The 21,859-nt window shown below is 43.9% G+C and overlaps 1 protein-coding gene across 1 annotated transcript in view; it reads left to right on the forward strand.

Moving 5' to 3' along the window:
• The window catches only part of LOC110524404 (ephrin type-B receptor 1), a 208,975-nt gene that overhangs the window by 93,837 nt on the left and 93,279 nt on the right, over positions 1-21,859 (forward strand). Inside the window, exon 4 of the mRNA XM_021604004.2 lies at positions 18,333-18,488. Coding sequence (XP_021459679.2) covers positions 18,333-18,488 — 156 coding nt within the window. The remainder of the gene's footprint in view (positions 1-18,332; positions 18,489-21,859) is intronic.

A 21,859-nucleotide genomic window follows, 5' to 3' on the forward strand; every position in this document is an offset into this window, starting at 1 on the left:
AGGCAGAGCCCTGAACTCCTGATCCCCTCCATCTGCTGAGCTAATGGAGGCCGGCCATCTATCCCTTCATCTCTGTTCATTTTTCCTGCTTTCTCTCTTCCTCCATCCCTCCATCCACTGGTGGCTCACAGGTCAGGTGGCAGTGGCATGCCACTCTAATCCTGCTCACCTACCGGTTCTGGCCTGAGCCCTGATCAAAGCCAGTGTCAGGCGCCAATGTCATTTCATTGGACATACTATGCAGTAGAACACACTTAAATAGGAGAAAGAGAGAGAGAGAGTGTGTGGGTGGGTGGATATAAAACATACATCTTCAATCCAGTTATAGTATGATACTGTAATTTGAGCATTTTATGCGGCCAATAAAACAAAGCAACACAGCAGGGATGATAATGACCATGGGCAGTAATGGAAATTATTAATTGGAATTTAAGTTATTTATCTATCTCTGCTTTGGAACTCTCTCTCATGGCATTCTCTCCCTGGTATCTCTCGATCTGTTGTGGCGTGTCTCAGTCAGAGAGAAACAGAGTCACAGTGTGATTGTGCAGCGTTGCTGAGAGCACTGTGGCTGAGTCTGGCTGAGGTTTCTCTGCTCTCTGAATGTTAATGTGTTTCTGTTAGCAGTCTCATCTGTTCGGGCTATGCTGTGTGCTGCTGGCATGTCACCCCCCAATCCCCACTCTCTCCCAAACCTTTGATCACTGGCCAGGCTGGAGACATCGGGTCCTGCCAGCTTTCCCTGATACCGAACAAATCCCCGAAGTTTAGGGCTGGCGCTGCGTCCTGTCCTCCAGATTTCACAGGCGATACCGTCTGTTGTTGGACCCCACTGTTGTTCAATATGGAGACCAGGGACGTGCCAGCACAGCACCAGCTGCGGCGTAACCATGGTGAATGGGCTTTTGTAAAAAAGGCCTGCTCTCCAAGAACATGGGCCCATACACAATTGTACAATGTTTGGATAGAGAGTTGGATAGAGATGTGGAAGGGCTATAATAACCCTAGTTTAACTGAATGTTATTTCATGAACTGCTATGGCCCTATGAAGGGCCCTCCATAACAGCTTTACACAACATCACAGCTCTTCACTCATAAAGAAAGCACATCAGTTGATATAGACAAACCCTTAACAGCAGGGTTTCAGAATAGAACATTGTTTCTAGCCAAGGTGCAAATTCAAGTTTGAGTTAAGTATGAAGCTGTACTCCTTGGAGGTTTTTCTTTCTCTGCTTAGAACTCCCTCCTGTTTGCAGAAACCTTTGGCGTTCTCAAGCAGCATATTTTCAAGCAGGCATTATTTGTAGGCAGCATCACCAGGGAGGTCCTGGAAAGAGAGCATGGGCAGTGAATGATCAATAAACGGGGCATGTTCCTATGCCCAGGCGTTGCCGATGTTTGCCAGATCTTGTCAGGAGTTCACCTAGGGGTCATGATTGGGGCTGTACCAAATGATTGATGTATTAGAATAATTGATTATGCTTATGTTGTATTAATAGAAGGGGAGGGGTTATAAGACCCTAACCTAGGGGTTATAAGGTCCTAGACTACAGATTAACAATATATATATATATATATATATATATATATATATATATATATATATATATATATATATACATTATGAGGTTTAATATTGTTCCACAGTACTTTTCTAGGCTCTTTGCCTCTTATGAAGAAACTGTCTGAGAAATGTGTGACTGTGAAGACAGAACTCTGCAGGTGTAGAAGACTAGTCAGACATTCCACTATAAATCAACTTGGACATTTACTGCTAAGATTTTAGATAACACACTAAAAGCCTTGTTTATATAGCTGTGTAGGCATGGTTTTGGTCTCATGAGTAAAAGATAGTGACATCACAAGCGCTGGACTTCGGGTGTGATAAAATAACATGGGACCTTTTCTTTGATGCAGAACTTACTCGGAAACATGCATGCTATGTTCCTGATTGTCAACTTCTGTCTGCAATTGAATTAAAGGTTTTTGAATGATTTAATTCAAGATATTGTTATAATGCTAATTTCACCAAAGATTGACAAGGAACAAGGAAACGAACCCTAACAATCTGATGCATAGCAATCTGTCAGTCGATGACACAGTCGATGACGTGGCACACAACCATTGGTTGATGCATACACTGTCTGAGCAGGGGAAGGGATGGTGCCTTCCAAGCAGGGTTGGGGACCTGGGGTCAATTCAAATTGAAGGCAGTCAGGAAGTGATTTGAATTTGAAATTCAAAACTGGAAAGACTTTTGAAAGAAATAGCTTCTACTTTTCAGTTTATTGAGAAGTCATCGAAAATAAATGACTTTGTTCAGTTACTGAATAAAAATGTCAGTTTACTTCCTGAATTGACTGCCTTCAATTCGAATTGACTGCCTTCAATTCAAATTGACCCCAACCCTGTTGCCAAGTCACGACACAGTTTTCCCATCATACAGACACACACTTCCCTTTCTCGCAAAAAATGTACTACACACGCATTGGAAACTGTATAAGCAATACAAAATAACCTCTCAGACCAGGTGCATGGGGAAAGAGGACAGTTGGAGATACAGGTCACATAAAAAAAGAACACTGTGTTGTTTACAAAATTAGCTGGCATCCCCAGTTACTGTGTGAATTTACCGTTAAGCCTAGTTTAATGTGCTATACTGTAGGTATGGTCATCTAATGTTTCATCCTCGTGTATTGCACAGTTCATGGTAGTCCCTACTGAAACATTACTTGTAGATCAGACTGAAAAACAATATAATACCACTATATTTTCTACAACTCACCCCGCTTATAGGTCCTTGGGTGCAAAGTGATGTGGCATAGTTGAATCGATAACGCAGAATAACCGGCTCTGTACAGTATGTCATGAAAGATGATGGTAGAAGGTCACTAGTGAGATAGGTCTTCGCTTTGCTATTGATCTGCTCTGGCCTCAGACAGTTTGGCAAATACAGACAGGGGATCAGTCAGCTTCTATTCAATTAACACAATGGAAAATAATAGTAAAGAAAACACCGTAGTGGGTCCTTGTGTCTACCCGTGTTTTCTTTGACCAGTAACTCATGCCGTTTGGTCTTCTGGGGATTTACTTGGAAAAACCCATCAGTGGTAGAGAGATGGCTGCTGTGTTCATCTGCTCTCTGACCTTCTACTGGTTAAACAAAAGGCTGGAAAAACACTGGAGGAAACTAGTTAACAGAATAGAATAGCATGAGCCAAATATCAAGAAAACAAATGTTGTGACCCATGAGAGAGAGGAAGTTGTGATGGCATGATGTCACACATGGCTTTCTATAAAGCTATTTTGTGTAACGTGGTGAGAATATTTAAAGCCATTCGCTGGTTGAAAGATTCTTGAAATCTATGTGTGTAGCTGGGACAGGTAGTGAACGTGAAGAGGTGGTCATGGGTTAGGTGACTGAGGAAAGGAGGAGACTGAGGCGGAAACTCCTTTAACCACATAGTGGTTTATTTACTGGATAGTTTTTTTGCCTGGATTTGACCGAGTTGGGGGAGACAGAGCAGCGAGGTCGGGCCGTGGCGATTTCCTCCATTTAATGAGTTGAGCTCTGTCGGACATTTCCACCCAACCTAATTATAGTGCTCTGGCCCAAGCGCAAGCGAGCATGAATTAAAGGGTGATTCCACCAACTCCATGGGCCTTTTCAACACTGGTTGTATCAGAGGTTGTTCATCTCATATTTCTCACTTTATAACTGACTGTGTTTGTTTATTTATTTGGTTGTTTGTGTGGAGGATATCAACACACACACACACACACACACACACACACACACACACACACACACACACACACACACACACACACGCACACACCCTGCAAGCAGGTTGGTGTACTATGATAACAGCGCAGATATATATAAATGAATAATATGATACGCTTTCAAAGCTCTTTTGCCCCTGGACTGCATCTCTCAGTTTATGCTGAGTGTTTCATCTCCTGCTGCAGTGCCTTCTGCTCTGTCATCTCAGAAGGAGAGGCTGCTGGGAGTCCTCAGTCTCCAGATGAGAGGTCAGATAAACAGCAGCCTTATGACCACTGAGATCATATCTACTGAGAGACTGGAGAAAAGCCATGATTGAGACAGATAGGAGAGAGAAATGGAAGACCATGCCGACATGAATTTTAGTGACAGCCTGAATGGAAATGGTTTGTGTGTGTCTGTGTGTGTTTATGTTGGTGTGTGTGTCACCATGAATGAGTCGGCTGGAGTTGGAGGAAACGTGTAGTGATCCATCAGTGCCAGGCGGGGCCCTCAGCAGGGTTCTGAGGAGAAACGCAATAACATTCTGTGACCCTGAGGATCCGGTCAGCGAGCCCATGCTGCTTTAACTGTAGTTCAGCACAACAAATCATCCAGTTGGTCAAGTTGGGCCATGACCCTGGTCTGCCCCGGCTCCCAGACTGAGGTACTCTCGTGTCTAAGTAGAGAAACAACCTCTCTGGGGGTCCTTGGGTGACTACTGTCCTTCCAATAAACCAGACATTACATGACCCCTTTTTCACATTTCCTGTTTATGATGCTACTGGCTATTAACCTGTACCCTCATTGGGACTGATTAACATTCAGTTGGATTCTTTCTGATGTGAATATTGCCCTTTGGAGTACTTTGCGGTAATTAATAAATTCCCATTTTGGTATCTTTTGCACAAGGAAACCATCTTCTTTTCATGCATTATATCACAGACACTTTGGCTAATCTGTTGCTCTGCTCTGATGCAGTAAACTATCTACAACATGCCACATACATGACCCTACTATCTCTACCATTTTCAATTATAAAATGAAAGGCAATTATTTGGTAGCCCATATAGATTCAAGAAAGCTTCATACAGCTTCCATCAATTTTAGACATGTATGCGGCTGTTCGATGCATGGGTCATGTGTGATCTCACTGATTTATGGTCAGCTCTGGATTTTCATCTGTCTGATCTCTCAGGTCTACAGCCTGATCTCAGGCCTGTGGATTTACAGCTCTCACCCTCTGATCGACCAGGTCTGTACACCCCCATTCATTTGAATCCAATCTGTTTGCTGAGTGAGTGAGTGAGTGAGTGAGTGAGTGAGTGAGTGAGTGAGTGAGTGAGTGAGTGAGTGAGTGAGTGAGTGAGTGAGTGAGTGAGTGAGTGAGTAAGAGAACCCTTCTGAAGTCATTGGAATAATTCATTTCTAAGCCTTCACTTTCTCCCATGTTTAGCCATGGGCTTTGGTTAATATTAGCCTTGTCTGTAAGGGTCCTGTCCTATACTTTGAGTAATGATGTCCCTCTCAGTCTTTGATACAGGAGCTGCATGCATACTGTAGTAGATGGCTATTGTATCGATGGCCTTGCCACTCTTAGGAGTGAGGTATGTGGAGAGGGATGACCTCTGGTTCCTCACTGATCCAGGATTCTCTCCCCTGCCTGGCACAAGCTGAAGGTGGATTCGCCCCAACCTGAAGGAAGTTATATGCAGAGAGGAAAATATTATCTTAGTCTTGATCAAGTTTCTGTGCAGGCACATCTGAAAATGTTCTGCTGTAAGATTTACACTCTAACATTTCTTTGGCTGACTGGATTGGGGGCTTTTGTTCCTGGCTGAGTACATTCACAATGGTTTGCATGAGCAAGAGCTGCAGTTAAAATGTGTTCTTGGCAGACAGGAGACAATGGGAATGAAAATGTCAAACAAGAATCCCATCTTGTAGGGTCAGACCTGAGCAGAAAATACACATTCAGAGTATATTAATGTGTATGTTTGTATGTATATACACTGCTCAAACAAATAAAGGGAACACTTAAACAACACAATGTAACTCCAAGTCAATCACACTTCTGTGAAATCAAACTGTCCACTTAGGAAGCAACACTGATTGACAACACATTTCACATGCTGTTGTGCAAATGGAATAGACAACAGGTGGAAATTATAGGCAATTAGCAAGACACCCCCAATAAAGGAGTGGTTCTGCAGGTGGTGACCACAGACCACTTCTCAGTTCCTATGCTTCCTGGCTGATGTTTTGGTCACTTTTGAATGCTGGCGGTGCTTTCACTCTAGTGGTAGCATGCGACGGAGTCTACAACCCACACAAGTGGCTCAGGTAGTGCAGCTCATCCAGGATGGCACATCAATGCGAGCTGTGGCAAGAAGGTTTGCTGTGTCTGTCAGCGTAGTGTCCAGAGCATGGAGGCGCTACCAGGAGACAGGCCAGTAAATCAGGAGACGTGTAGGAGGGCAACAACCCAGCAGCAGGACCGCTACCTCCGCCTTTGTGCAAGGAGGAGCAGGAGGAGCACTGCCAGAGCCCTGCAAAATGACCTCCAGCAGGCCACAAATGTGCATGTGTCTGCTCAAACGGTCAGAAACAGACTCCATGAGGGTGGTATGAGGGCCCGATGTACACAGGTGGGGGTTGTGCTTACAGCCCAACAACGTGCAGGACGTTTGGCATTTGCCAGAGAACACCAAGATTGGCAAATTCGCCACTGGCGCCCTGTGCTCTTCACAGATGAAAGCAGGTTCACACTGAGCACATGTGACAGAGTCTGGAGACGCTGTGGAGAACGTTCTGCTGCCTGCAACATCCTCCAGCATGACCGGTTTGGCGGTGGGTCAGTCATGGTGTGGGGTGGCATTTCTTTGGGGGGCCGCACAGCCCTCCATGTGCTCGCCAGAGGTAGCCTGACTGCCATTAGGTACCGAGATGAGATCCTCAGACCCCTTGTGAGACCATATGCTGGTGCGGTTGGCCCTGGGTTCCTCCTAATGCAAGACAATGCTAGACCTCATGTGGCTGGAGTGTGTCAGCAGTTCCTGCAAGAGGAAGGCATTGATGCTATGGACTGGCCCGCCCGTTCCCCAGACCTGAATCCAACTGAGCACATCTGGGACATCATGTCTCGCTCCATCCACCAATGCCACGTTGCACCACAGACTGTCCAGGAGTTGGCGGATGCTTTAGTCCAGGTCTGGGAGGAGATCCCTCAGGAAACCATCCGCCACCTCATCAGGAGCATGCCCAGGCATTGTAGGGAGGCAATACAGGCACGTGGAGGTCACACACACTACTGAGCCTCATTTTGACTTGTTTTAAGAACATTACATCAAAGTTGGATCAGCCTGTAGTGTGGTTTTCCACTTTAATTTTGAGAGTGACTCCAAATCCAAACCTCCATGGGTTGATAAATTTGATTTCTATTGATAATTTTTGTGTGATTTTGTTGTCAGCACATTCAGCTATGTAAAGAAAAAGGTATTTAATAAGAATATTTCATTCATTCAGATCTAGGTTGTTATATTTTAGTGTTCCCTTTATTTTTTTGAGCAGTGTAAATGTATATATATACAGTGCCTTGCGAAAGTATTCGGCCCCCTTGAACTTTGCGACCTTTTGCCACATTTCAGGCTTCAGACATAAAGATATAAAACTGTATTTTTTTGTGAAGAATCAACAACAAGTGGGACACAGTCATGAAGTGGAACGACATTTATTGGATATTTCAAACTTTTTTAACAAATCAAAAACTGAAAAATTGGGCGTGCAAAATTATTCAGCCCCTTTACTTTCAGTGCAGCAAACTCTCTCCATAAGTTCAGTGAGGATCTCTGAATGATCCAATGTTGACCTAAATGACTAATGATGATAAATACTCTCCGTATGAATGCACCTGCACTGTGATAGTCTCAGAGGTCCGTTAAAAGCGCAGAGAGCATCATGAAGAACAAGGAACACACCAGGCAGGTCCGAGATACTGTTGTGAAGAAGTTTAAAGCCGGATTTGGATACAAAAAGATTTCCCAAGCTTTAAACATCCCAAGGAGCACTGTGCAAGCGATAATATTGAAATGGAAGGAGTATCAGACCACTGCAAATCTACCAAGACCTGGCCGTCCCTCTAAACTTTCAGCTCATACAAGGAGAAGACTGATCAGAGATGCAGCCAAGAGGCCCATGATCACTCAGGATGAACTGCAGAGATCTACAGCTGAGGTGGGAGACTGTCCATAGGACAACAATCAGTCGTATATTTAAAAATATATATTTATATATAAACGTCCTCACTGTCAACTGCGTTTATTTTCAGCAAACTCAACTTCGCTAGCCATGGCAGAACACTGACATCCCTGTCTTGCAGGAAATCACACACAGAACGAGCAGTATGGCTGGTGGCATTGTCATGCTGGATGAGCCTGCAGGAAGGGTACCATATGAGGGAGGAGGATGTCTTCCCTGTAATGCACAGCGTTGAGATTGCCTGCAATGACAACAAGCTCAGTCCGATGATGCTGTGACACACCGCCCCAGACCATGACGGACCCTCCACCTCCAAATTGTTCCCGCTTCAGAGTACAGGCCTCGGTGCAACACTCATTCCTTCGACGGTAATCGCGAATCCGACCATTACCCCTGGTGAGACAAAACCCTGACTCGTCTGTCAGGAGCACTTTTTGCCAGTCTTGTCTTGTCCAGCGACGGTGGGTTTGTGGCGACGTTGTTGCTGGTGATGTCTGGTGAGGACCTGCCTTACAACAGGCCTACAAGCCCTCAGTCCAGCCTCTCTCAGACTTTTGCAGACAGTCTGATCCCTGATGGAGGGATTGTGCATTCCTGGTGTAACTCGGGCAGTTGTTGTTGCCATCCTGTACCTGTCCCGCAGGTGTGATGTTCGGATGTACCGATCCTGTGCAGGTTGTTACATGTGGTCTGTCACTGCAAGGACGATCAGCTCTCCGTCCTGTCTCCCTGTAGCGTTGTCTTAGGCATCTCACAGTACGGACATTGCAATTTATTGCCATGGCCACATCTGTATTAATCATGCCTCCTTGCAGCATGCCTAAGCTGGGACCCTGGGCATGAGCAGGGACCGTGGGCATCTTTCTTTTGATGTTTTTCAGAGTCAGTAGAAAGACCTCTTTAGTGTCCTAAGTTTTCATAACTGTGACCTTAAAGACCTACCGTCTGTTAAGCTGTTAGTGTCTTAACGACCGTTCCACAGGTGAATGTTCATTAATTGTTTAATGTTCATTGAACAAGCATGGGAAACAGTTCAAACCCTTTACAATGAAGATCTGTGAAGTTATTTACAGTGCCTTGCGAAAGTATTCGGCCCCCTTGAACTTTGCGACTTTTTGCCACATTTCAGGCTTCAAACATGAAGATATAAAACTGTATTTTTTTGTGAAGAATCAACAACAAGTGGGACACAATCATGAAGTGGAATGACATTTATTGGATATTTCAAACCTTTTTAACAAATCAAAAACAGAAAAATTGGGCGTGCAAAATTATTCAGCCCCCTTACGTTAATACTTTGTATTATACCTTTTACCTTTTGCTACAATTACAGCTGTAAGTCGCTTGGGGTATGTCTCTATCAGTTTTGCACATCGAGAGACTGAAATTTTTTCCCATTCCTCCTTGCAAAACAGCTCGAGCTCAGTGAGGTTGGATGGAGAGCATTTGTGAACAGCAGTTTTCAGTTCTTTCCACAGATTCTCGATTAGATTCAGGTCTGGACTTTGACTTGGCCATTCTAACACCTGGATATGTTTATTTTTGAACCATTCCATGTAGATTTTGCTTTATGTTTTGGATCATTGTCTTGTTGGAAGACCGTCCCAGTCTCAGGTCTTTTGCAGACTCCATCAGGTTTTCTTCCAGAATGGTCCTGTATTTGGCTCCATCCATCTTCCCATCAATTTTAACCATCTTCCCTGTCCCTGCTGAAGAAAAGCAGGCCCAAACCATGATGCTGCCACCACAATGTTTGACAGTGGGGATGGTGTGTTCAGGGTGGGGAGCTGTGTTGCTTTTACGCCAAACATAACGTTTTGCATTGTTGCCAAAAAGTTCAATTTTGGTTTCATCTGACCAGAGCACCTTCTTCCACATGTTTGGTGTGTCTCCCAGGTGGCTTGTGGCAAACTTTAAACGACACTTTTTATGGATATCTTTAAGAAATGGCTTTCTTCTTGCCACTCTTCCATAACGGCCAGATTTGTGCAATATACGACTGATTGTTGTCCTATGGACAGAGTCTCCCACCTCAGCTGTAGATCTCTGCAGTTCATCCAGAGTGATCATGGGCCTCTTGGCTGCATCTCTGATCAGTCTTCTCCTTGTATGAGCTGAAAGTTTAGAGGGACGGCCAGGTCTTGGTAGATTTGCAGTGGTCTGATACTCCTTCCATTTCAATATTATCGCTTGCACAGTGCTCCTTGGGATGTTTAAAGCTTGGGAAATCTTTTTGTATCCAAATCCTGCTTTAAACTTCTTGACAACAGTATCTCGGACCTGCCTGGTGTGTTCCTTGTTCTTCATGATGCTCTCTGCGCTTTTAACGGACCTCTGAGACTATCACAGTGCAGGTGCATTTATACGGAGACTTGATTACACACAGGTGGATTGTATTTATCATCATTAGTCATTTAGGTCAACATTGGATCATTCAGAGATCCTCACTGAACTTCTGGAGAGAGTTTGCTGCACTGAAAGTAAAGGGGCTGAATAATTTTGCACGCCCAATTTTTCAGTTTTTGATTTGTTAAAAAAGTTTGAAATATCCAATAAATGTCGTTCCACTTCATGATTGTGTCCCACTTGTTGTTGATTCTTCACAAAAAAATACAGTTTTATATCTTTATGTTTGAAGCCTGAAATGTGGCAAAAGGTCGCAAAGTTCAAGGGGGCCGAATACCTTCGCAAGGCACTGTAGATTTTTAAAAGTCTTTGAAAGACAGGGTCCTGAAAAAGGTTTTTCTTTTCTTCTGTGTTTGTGTTTGTGTGTGTGTGTGTGTGTGTCTTGAGAGAAAGAAAGAGATTTCCTATTTTCACAAGATTGAAGGCCAGATCCAATGTTTTACATAAAAACCTTTCCCCCCCACTCCCACTTACAGTCCCTCTCACGCACCACAGCATCCCTCATCTCTGTTTGCATCTCTCTCTTTCTCCTCATCCCTCCATCAGCACTTCCTTTATTTCTAATCCCTAGCTAACAGATACCAGAACAAAGAGTGACCCTGAGCTTCTGTTGAGTTCTGCCTTTGCCTGAGGAGAACAAAGAGACGAGGGCCTGTTCTCTCTTCAACAGACAGCAGAGTGAAAACACTATGACTGTATACCCTTCCCTTCCTTACTCTATTTAGAACATTTTGGTGTAATGGATGATATTTAATTCAGTATCTTTTCAAGAGAAGATGGTGAATATAGCCGTCAGGCTGGCCCCCATGCCATGGCCCATGTATAGGCTAGACACTGTATCACTGTCCGTGTCCCACGGTGGCAGGGCCAGCTGATATACTCTCATTGTTGCTCCTCACCGTCCCACTGGTCCTATCTCTATTCTCTCTCTTCAGCGCTCCACAGCTGTTGTTCTGTATGGAGGTCTTTGATCTTTGTGTCCGTCAGCACTGTGTCCATATCCTGACCCCTCTACCCAGAGTCTTCTGGGCCCTCTCATCAGCCCGCCACTCTGCAAATGGGCTGGTCAACCACTAAATACCAACGTATAGACAAGTGCTATGTTTGCTTGACCATTCCCCAAAACATGTATAATTATTGGACTATAAATTGTGCCTTGCTGTATTATACTTATGCTAAAATGTTTTATATTCGGGCCACCCGGGTGGCGCAGTGGTCTAAGGCCACTGCACTGAACTCAATTTAACCTTGCGCAATACCCGAGATGCAGTCGCACCCCTAAAAAAAAAAACATTTGTCATAAGAAACTAGCTCCCTGGTATACAGAAAATACCCAAGCTCTGAAGCAAGCTTCCAGAAAATTGCAACGGTAATGGCGCCACACCAAACTGGAAGTCTTCTGACTAGCTTGGAAAGACAGTACCGTGCAGTATCGAAGAGCCCCCACTGCTGCTCAATCATCCTATTTTTCCAACTTAATTGAGGAAAATAAGAACAATCCAAAATGTATTTTTGATACCGTCGCAAAGCTAACTAAAAAGCAGCATTCCCCAAGAGAGGATGGCTTTCACTTCAGCAGTGATAAATTCATGAACTTCTCTGAGGAAAAGATCATGATCATTAGAAAGCAAATTACGGACTCCTTTTAAATCTGCGTATCCCTCCAAAGCTCAGTTGTCCTGAGTCTGCACAACTCTGCCAGGACCTAGGATCGAGGGAGACACTCAAGTTTTTTAGTACTATGTCTCTTGACACATGGATGAAAATATTCATGGCCTCTAAACCTTCAAGCTGCATACTGGACCCTATTCCAACTAAACTACTGAAAGAGCTGCTTCCTGTGCCTGGAGCTGCTTCCTGTGCCTGGCCCTTCTATGTTGAACATAATAAACGTCTCTCTATCCACCGGATGTGTACCAGACTCACTAAAAATGGCAGTAATAAGGCCTCTCTTGAAAAAGCCAAACATTGACCCAAAAAATATGAAAAACTATCGGCCTATATTGAATCTCCCATTCCTCTCAAAATGTTTATAAAAAGCTCTTGCGCAATAACTCACTGCCTTCCTGAAGACAAACAATGTATACAAAACTCTTCAGTCTGGTTTTAGATCCTATCATAGCACTTGTGAAGGTGGCAAATGACCTTTTAATGGCGTCAGACCGAGGTACTGCATCTGTCCTCGTGCTCCTAGACCTTAGTGCTGCTTTTGATACCATCGATCACCACATTCTTTTGGAGAGATTGGAAACCCAAATTGGTCTACACAGACAAGTTCTGACCTGGTTTAGATCTTATCTGTCGGAAAGATATCAGTTTGTCTCTGTGGATGGTTTGTCCTCTGACCAATCAACTGTACATTCTGGTGTTCCTGAAGGTTCCGTTAGAGGACCACTATTGTTTTCACTATATATTTTACCTCTTGGTGATGTCATTCGGAAACATACTGTTAACTTTCACTGCTATGCGGACGACACACCTGTACACGACACACCTGTTCCTGTACATTTCAATGAAACATGGTGAAGCCCCAAAATTGCCCTACCTGGAAGCCTGTGTTTCAGACATAAGGAAGTGGATGGCTGCAAATGTTCTACTTTTAAACTCGAGACAAAACAGAGATGCTTGTTCTAGGTCCCAAGAAACAAAGAGATCTTCTGTTGAGTCTGACAATTAATCTTGATGGTTTTACAGTCGTCTCAAATAAAACTGTGAAGGACCTTGGCGTCACTCTGGACCCTGATCTCTCTTTTGACTAACATATCAAGACTATTTCAAGGACCGCTTTTTTCCATCTACGTACCATTGCACAAATCTGAAACTTTCTGTCCAAAAATGAGGCAGAAAAATTAATCCATGCTTTTGTCACTTCTAGGTTAGACTACTGCAATGCTATACTTTCCAGCTACCCGGATAAAGCACTAAATAAACTTCAGTTAGTGCTAAACACGGCTGCTAGAATTTTGACGAGAACCAAAAAATGTGATCATATTACTCCAGTGCTAGCCTCTCTACACTGGCTTCCTGTTAAGGCAATGGCTGATTTTAAGGTTTTACTGCTAACCTACAAAGCATTACATGGGCTTGCTCCTACCTATCTTTCCAATTTTGTCCTGCCGTACATACCTACACGTACGCTACGGTCACAAGACGCAGGCATCCTTACTGTCCCTATAATTTCTAAGCAAACAGCTGGAGGCAGGGCTTTCTCATATAGAGCTCAATTTTTATGGAATGGTCTGCCTACCCATGTGAGAGACGCAGACTCGGTCTCAACCGTTAAGTCTTTATTGAAGACTCATCTCTTCAGTAGGTCCTATGATTGAGTGTAGTCTGGCCCAGGAGTGTGAAGGTGAACGGAAAGGCCCTGGAACATCGAACCAACCTTGCTGTCTCTGCCTGGCCGGTTCCCCTCTCTCCACTGGCATTCTCTGTCTAACCCTATTACAGGGGCTGAGTCACTGGCTTACGTGTGCTCTTCCATGCTGTCCCTAGGAGGGGTGCGTCACTTGAGTGGGTTGAGTCACTGACGTGATCTTCCTGTTCGGATTGGCGCCCCCCCCCCCCCTTGGGTTGTGCCGTGGCGGCAATCTTTGTGGGCTATACTCTGCCTTGTCTCAGGATGGTAAGTTGGTGGTTGAAGATATCCCTCTAGTAGTGTGGGGGCTGTGCTTTGGAAAAGTGGGTGGGGTTACATCGTTGGATGGGGCAACAGCATCTCCTGACCCCTCCTGTCTCAGCCTCCAGTATATATGCTGCAGTAGTTTGTGTCGGGGGGCTAGGGTCAGTCTGTTATATCTGAAGTATTTCTCCTGTCTTATCCGCTGTCCTGTGTGAATTTAAGTATGCTCTCTCTAATTCTCTCTCTCTCTCTCTTTTTCTCTTTCTTTCTCTTTTTCTCTCCTTTTATCTTTCTTCCTAGGTTCTGGCCTTTCTAGGGAGTTTTTCCTAGCCACTGTGCTTGCTTGCTGTTTGGGGTTTTAGGCTGGCACTTTGTGACATGCTGATGTAAGAAGGGCTTTATAAATAAATTTGATTTGATAATGACACTCACTTGGACTCCATCACCTCCTTGATTACCTGCCCTATATATGACACTCCACTTGGTTTCTTTCCCATGCGTAATTTTTTCTGTTGCTTGTCTGCATTGTTTGTGTTTTGTATTATGTTTGTATTATGTTGTTGTTGTTGTTATTATGTTACATTTATTTATTAGAACACACCCCCTGAACTTGCTTCCTGACTCTCAGCCCACTCGTTACAGAATGACGCCTCACCAATGGGAAGCATCAGGGTGTTTATTTATTTATTTTATTATTATTTTTTGCTGGTGAAACGTTTTAATAAAACAACAAAACCAAGAACACAACACTAACATAAGGCAGTAAGTACCCCAATACACAAGAACAATACCAACTGTTGAGTGACATATAAAGGGGATGAAATTATGAAGGTAATGGAGTCCAGGTGTGAATCATGATGATTCACAGGTGCACGTAATGATGAGCGCCAGGTGTAATAATAATGATGAATCCCAGGACCGGTGGTTAGTATTCTGGCGACGTCGACGCCGGAGGGGAGGAGCTGAAGCAGACGTGACAGTACCACCCCCCCACCCCCCCCCCCTCTGACGTGCGGTTCCATGGATGATGTTGGAGTCCAGAATGTCCTCCGCCGGAACCCAACACGCTACTCTGGGCCATAAACCCTCCCAGTCCACCAGATACTGGAACCGGCCCCCACGACGCCTGTAGTCCAGTAGGGATCTGACAGAGTACACCGGGTTCCCCTCAATGTCCGGGGGGATGGAGGTGTGTCGTGGGGGACAGCATCAGCTAGGGGACCAGGAACCACCGGCCTGGGAAGGGAGACATGAAAAGAGGGTGACATACGGTAGTGACTGGGTAATTGTAACCTGTATGTCATCTCATTGACCCTCCGGAGAACCTTGAACGGCCCCACAAACCGGGAGCCCAGTTTCTGGCCGGACAGGCGGAGTGGCAGGTTCCTGGTAGAGAGCCAGATGCGATCCCCAGGATGGAATACAGGGGTCTCACTGCAATGATGGTCTGCCTGCTCCTTCTACACGATGGATGGCGCGCTGAAGTCTCACGTGCGCATTGTTCCACACCTCCTCCACGCGCCGGAACAACTCATCTACCACAGGAGCCGCGGTCTGGCCCGGGGTCCACGGAGCCAGGGCTGGCTGGAAACCCAACACACACTGGAAGGGTGTCAACCCAGTGGAGGAGTGACGTAGAGAGTTCTGGGCATACTCTGCCCAAGGAAGGAAACGTGCCCACTCACCCTGCCGGTCCTGACAGTGACTCCTCAGGAACCTTCCCAGCTCCTGATTCATCCTCTTCACCTGCACCTGCTTCCGACTCACCGCCCCATCATTACAGGTGCACCAATGGCGCTATTGGACAAGTGCAGAACCAAGTGTTGTCTTCCAGGCCCTGCACATGTCATTGCAATAGTGGTGATATCATAACTTTAGCGGCAACTACAGAGCATATGGACTCTGGGTTGTATCTGTTTTAAGTGACTGCCCTGGCCAGATGGGTTTAAAAACATAATATCAGTGAGTGGCCTGAATCCACTGCTGCAAGACAGTTCGGTGTGTCTGTGGGTCCAAAGCTTTATTTCCAACCTTTATTCTTTCAATGACAGCCTGCCTTTTTCATCATAATACTTTAAGATTAGAAATAAATGCCGTTTATGACAGCTTAGCTATCTGTATATGCTTGTCATACAGTCTATGCTTAAAGAAATGTATAGGTTCCCAGGGATGGATTAACCATTGCAAAATAAGACTCAAAGAGAAGAAAGGAAAATAAAATAGTGTCTTGTCATTATGTTGTTTTAGAAGTGTGCTGCTTATTCCTTCTTTCTGGCCCCACTCTGCTCTGCGGGTGGGCATTAGGCTGGACGTTAGCACTTGTTTGTGTGGGTAATGTGGAAGCCTTGTGTGCCCGCTACTTAGCGCTATTTACCATGCCCCCCGCTGTCATAGGCCTGCAGGCTCTGTGTGAGTGGCAGGGCGGGGCAGGACTCAGCAGGGCTCCGACAAACAGTTCTAGAGAGAGAGAGAAAAGAGCAGCGGCTGAGCACAGGCAACAGTATCAGAGGTGTATACAATAGGTGTGCTCAAAACAGTGCAGCAGGATCGGGTACTTATCTGAGAGAGAAAAAAAGTGGCATTTAATTTAGTGCTGTTCTCAGTTCCATAGTCAGGGTTTTAATTTGGAGGTTGAAATGACATGAGACGATAGATGGTAGGAGCTGCACAGTGAACAAGGGCTATCACACAGATCTGAGGGTACCTGCTTCCTGCCTGGGATAATAATTTCCAAGAACTGGATAGGCCATCTGATCTGGCTTCCCAAACTTCTTAATAAGTAAATCAATACCATATCTTCATATTGTTTGTAGCGATGCACTCGCTTCCAATCGTTTAATTACATTATCCCACTTCTGTGATCGCTGGGAAGGTCGTTTGAAAGCCTGTGCTGAGGTAATGGCTTGTACAGAAAATGATCCTTAAAACATTTGGCTTAGTAAGAGAGCTGGTGTTCTGTGTTTTAATTGCTGTAGCAGTACATAAGATATGCTTAGGTAAGTTTGATAGTTTCCCCTTGGGATCTACTTTTCCTCATATTGAATCTGGTCCTTATTTCTGTCATACAACATGTCACAATTCCTGTTTTTGGAACAACCCACATTTTCTGGAGTAAATAAAAGATTGAAGAATGTATTAAAGTTCCATGTGTCCCCCATTCCCCAAGGATTCTCTCACTTTTTGCACCTTAGCAAAAAAACGTCTTTACTCTTATCTGCTGAGAGTGAGAGAGGCGGATAGTGGAGGATAGACTGTTGAGTCATGGTGCAATGCTACTGAAGAGGGATTATGGAAATGTGAATGTTGTTCAGGCAACTGATTTCAGAGTGACAGCTCCACACTGGGACCATTCCTAAGTCATGAGATAAGAAGATCACTTTACACACAGCTGAATACTTAAACAAGTGATGATTTAATGCCACCATTATGCACCACTTCATATAACTGTAAACCAGGGGGTATTACTATATCTGTGTAACAACTGTAGTTTGGAATCCCTTTCTTCTGCCTTGGATTCATCTTTGAACAAATCCAGCTGTAGCCGTGCTTCTCGGTCGGCTTGTGCAATCCGTTTAAATGTTGGCTGGAGGGTTCCCAGAATCAGATCAGGAATATGAAGAAAATCCGTTCCATTTGAGCCCCCGAGCAGACTTGTATCGAGTCAAGGTCGCCTGGATGAGAGAAAATAGAAATTCACTCATTTAGCCGCCACATTCACATGCCAATTCACACTCGGAGCGGCAGATGAGCAGTTAGCATTCTCTGTAATGGCTGTTTATGTTATCCTGGATCAGTGTGATTATGCAATCTAGCCTCCATAGCGGTGATTCTTCAGACAGATTATTGTGAACAAACACATTATTTTCTTACTGTAATTAAGGGACCAATTACACGCCATTGTTATTGCTGTGTACTCAGACTGAAATGAAGCGAGGCATCTATTAACTTATCAGATCTGTTGTTCTTTTTGGAGTTATGTTTTATGACAGTAGAATATGTACTGTAGGTCCACTAAGGCATAGAGAGCCATAGTTAAAGTTGTTGAAGGGTGAGTCAACGCTTACTGATGGTTATAGTGAAGCAACTTATATTCTTTTAGTCAACCTTTGGGTAACCTCATCTCCAGGCTATTGCGCAGGAGGAAATGTCTTGTGTGTGAGACTGACTTTTGGGTGGAGTAATGGTAGCCTACATGTTGGGCCCTGCATACAGTACACTGTGGATGTTGATGAAGAGTCTAAATGCAATTTTCTCTGTTTTTTCTTTTTGTCTTCCCTGCAGCGTGTCCTCAGGGGACTTTCAAGTCCAACCAGGGGCCAGGGCTGTGTCTGCAGTGCCCCCCCAACAGCCGCTCCACTGTGGAGGCTGCCACCATCTGCGGCTGCCGTAACGGATACTACAGAGGAGACATGGACCTGCCCGAGGCCTCCTGCACCAGTAAGTCTTACATTCCTACTACTCATCAATGGGAAAATTAATGTTAATTTGGAAAGGGTGTGTTCAATATCAACTGTTTTAGCTACTGAGTACGTTTTTTAACCTTTGTAGATACTATATATTTCAAGGTTGGCTATCATCCCTTGCTCTACCTGTGCTGCTGAGTGCATTCTACTCAATGCATTGTCAATGAGCGCTGTATTGCACTTCTCAGCAAAAGTGCAATACAGTGGGCTTGGAAATAAAATGACATTACAAAAGAGTCAGATAATTATTAGGAAAACCTTTCGTCATCATTTTGATGTCACCAGATTGACTTTAGATGCAGTATACTGTTAGCTAGCTATCCAAGATTGAGGGGAGGCAACCAGATTTTAGCTACCTAATGTTAGCATTCCTAGCTATTTTTGCCAAACTTTTGCTAGCTAATGACAACATTGACATCTGCCTAAAGTAAATTTGACGACATGATAATGCTGGAAAATTTGTTTCCTACTAAGTATATGACTACTTTAGCAATGTCATCGTATTTCCAGACTCTACAGTGTAATTTAGACTCAACAGTAGTTAGCCTCCGGGCGGCTTGAGAAAGTTCATAATAATGGCATGACTCAACTGAGTGACGGAGATGCAACCTATTAATAGGACATGAGGAACCTGAGGGATGTGTGGTGGGCCACCCCCTCTACCAGTTGAGTTTTAATTTCTCACACTGTAACGCACTCCAGTCAATGAAGTGTGAGATAGAGAAAGTACTCTCGTATAAAGAACTGCAGGACAAGAAGACTTTATGATCCCATCGATGGATGACTCATCCAATGCATGCAACATTTATTAAGCAGCTGAGTGAAAATTATGATTAATTTGGGTCATACCTATGAATTTCTCTTATATCGTTGGGTTTGACTGGCCATATTCACCATGGACATGACAGTAGCTGCTAAAGAGACCTATATGACAAGCTTATAAAACTAGGTGTCTGTCTTACTTTTTCATCACCTTACTGACACACTACCAATAGTCTCCTGTTGTCTTTTCTCCAAATGAGAGACTGGGACAGGGATGTGTACGTATGTAGTGTAGCAGCTGTTCTATGTCTCTGTCTGTCTACTCCATTGCCCCAGATCATATCAATGTAGGTCGATACATGAATAAGATTTAACTAATGTCCCTGAAGTTGAGCCAGCCACTCCAACCATTGCCCTAAAACTCCCTGATTCATTTCCCCTCAAACCTACAGGGACAGAGAAAGTGGGACACTGCACTATGTAGGTGACCTGGATAGACAAGTACTAGGGGAAAATAAGATATGGTCACCCCATTCATAAATAGTTTAATATAAAACTATTTTGTGAATGAAATGTTTTTGAGTCAGAAAGTCACTGCCTTTTAAACCATTATTATTCTATATAGAACCCTTAGACCAACATATTGTAGATTCAGTCACGGGCCAATTTTTTCTTGAACGGCTGGTCGGGGGGCCAGAACATAATTAAAAATAATTTGTAGGCTGAAATTGACAGCAAGAAGCCCAAATACAGTGCCTTGCGAAAGTATTCGGCCCCCTTGAACTTTGCGACCTTTTGCCACATTTCAGGCTTCAAACATAAAGATATAAAACTTTTTTTGTGAAGAATCAACAACAAGTGGGACACAATCATGAAGTGGAACGACATTTATTGGATATTTCTAACTTTTTTAACAAATCAAAAACTGAAAAATTGGGCGTGCAAAATTATTCAGCCCCCTTAAGTTAATACTTTGTAGCGCCACCTTTTGCTGCGATTACAGCTGTAAGTCGCTCGTGGTATGTCTCTATCAGTTTTGCACATCGAGAGACTGACATTTTTCCCATTCCTCCTTGCAAAACAGCTCGAGCTCAGTGAGGTTGGATGGAGAGCATTTGTGAACAGCAGTTTTCAGTTCTTTCCACAGATTCTCGATTGGATTCAGGTCTGGACTTTGACTTGGCCATTCTAACACCTGGATATGTTTATTTTTGAACCATTCCATTGTAGATTTTGCTTTATGTTTTGGATCATTGTCTTGTTGGAAGACAAATCTCCGTCCCAGTCTCAGGTCTTTTGCAGACTCCATCAGGTTTTCTTCCAGAATGGTCCTGTATGTGGCTCCATCCATCTTCCCATCAATTTTAACCATCTTCCCTGTCCCTGCTGAAGAAAAGCAGGCCCAAACCATGATGCTGCCACCACCATGTTTGACAGTGAGGATGGTGTGTTCAGCTGTGTTGCTTTTACGCCAAACATAACGTTTTGCATTGTTGCCAAAAAGTTCAATTTTGGTTTCATCTGACCAGAGCACCTTCTTCCACATGTTTGGTGTGTCTCCCAGGTGGCTTGTGGCAAACTTTAAACGACACTTTTTATGGATATCTTTATCTCTTTTCTTCTTGCCACTCTTCCATGAAGGCCAGATTTGTGCAGTATACGACTGATTGTTGTCCTATGGACAGAGTCTCCCACCTCAGCTGTAGATCTCTGCAGTTCATCCAGAGTGATCATGGGCCTCTTGGCTGCATCTCTGATCAGTCTTCTCCTTGTATGAGCTGAAAGTTTAGAGGGACGGCCAGGTCTTGGTAGATTTGCAGTGGTCTGATACTCCTTCCATTTCAATATTATCGCTTGCACACTGCTCCTTGGGATGTTTAAAGCTTGGGAAATCTTTTTGTATCCAAATCCGGCTTTAAACTTCTTCACAACAGTATCTCGGACCTGCCTGGTGTGTTCCTTGTTCTTCATGATGCTCTCTGCGCTTTTAACGGACCTCTGAGACTATCACAGTGCAGGTGCATTTAGACGGAGACTTGATTAGACACAGGTGGATTGTATTTATCATCATTAGTCATTTAGGTCAACATTGGATCATTCAGAGATCCTCACTGAACTTCTGGAGAGAGTTTGCTGCACTGAAAGTAAAGGGGCTGAATAATTTTGCACGCCCAATTTTTCAGTTTTTGATTTGTTAAAAAAGTTTGAAATATCCAATAAATGTCGTTCCACTTCATGATTGTGTCCCACTTGTTGTTGATTCTTCACAAAAAAAAAACAGTTTTATATCTTTATGTTTGAAGCCTGAAATGTGGCAAAAGGTCGCAAAGTTCAAGGGGGCCGAATACTTTCGCAAGGCACTGTAGATATAAGATTTGACTTAAACATAATAATTTCAAACTTTGCTTACATTTGTATGATCACTTGTCTCTATAATGTGGAGAATACTTGGGAACAGATTTCCAAAATTAAAATCACTTGGAGCTGATTTATTATAACTGGTAATATAAATGGTTCTTCTAACTATTTAGTTGCCTTCAAACTCCATGCAATCGATGCTTCTTAGAGAGACATTTTGGAGAC

This window comes from Oncorhynchus mykiss, chromosome 5 (assembly GCF_013265735.2).
Source record: "Oncorhynchus mykiss isolate Arlee chromosome 5, USDA_OmykA_1.1, whole genome shotgun sequence".
Lineage (NCBI taxonomy): Eukaryota > Metazoa > Chordata > Actinopteri > Salmoniformes > Salmonidae > Oncorhynchus > Oncorhynchus mykiss.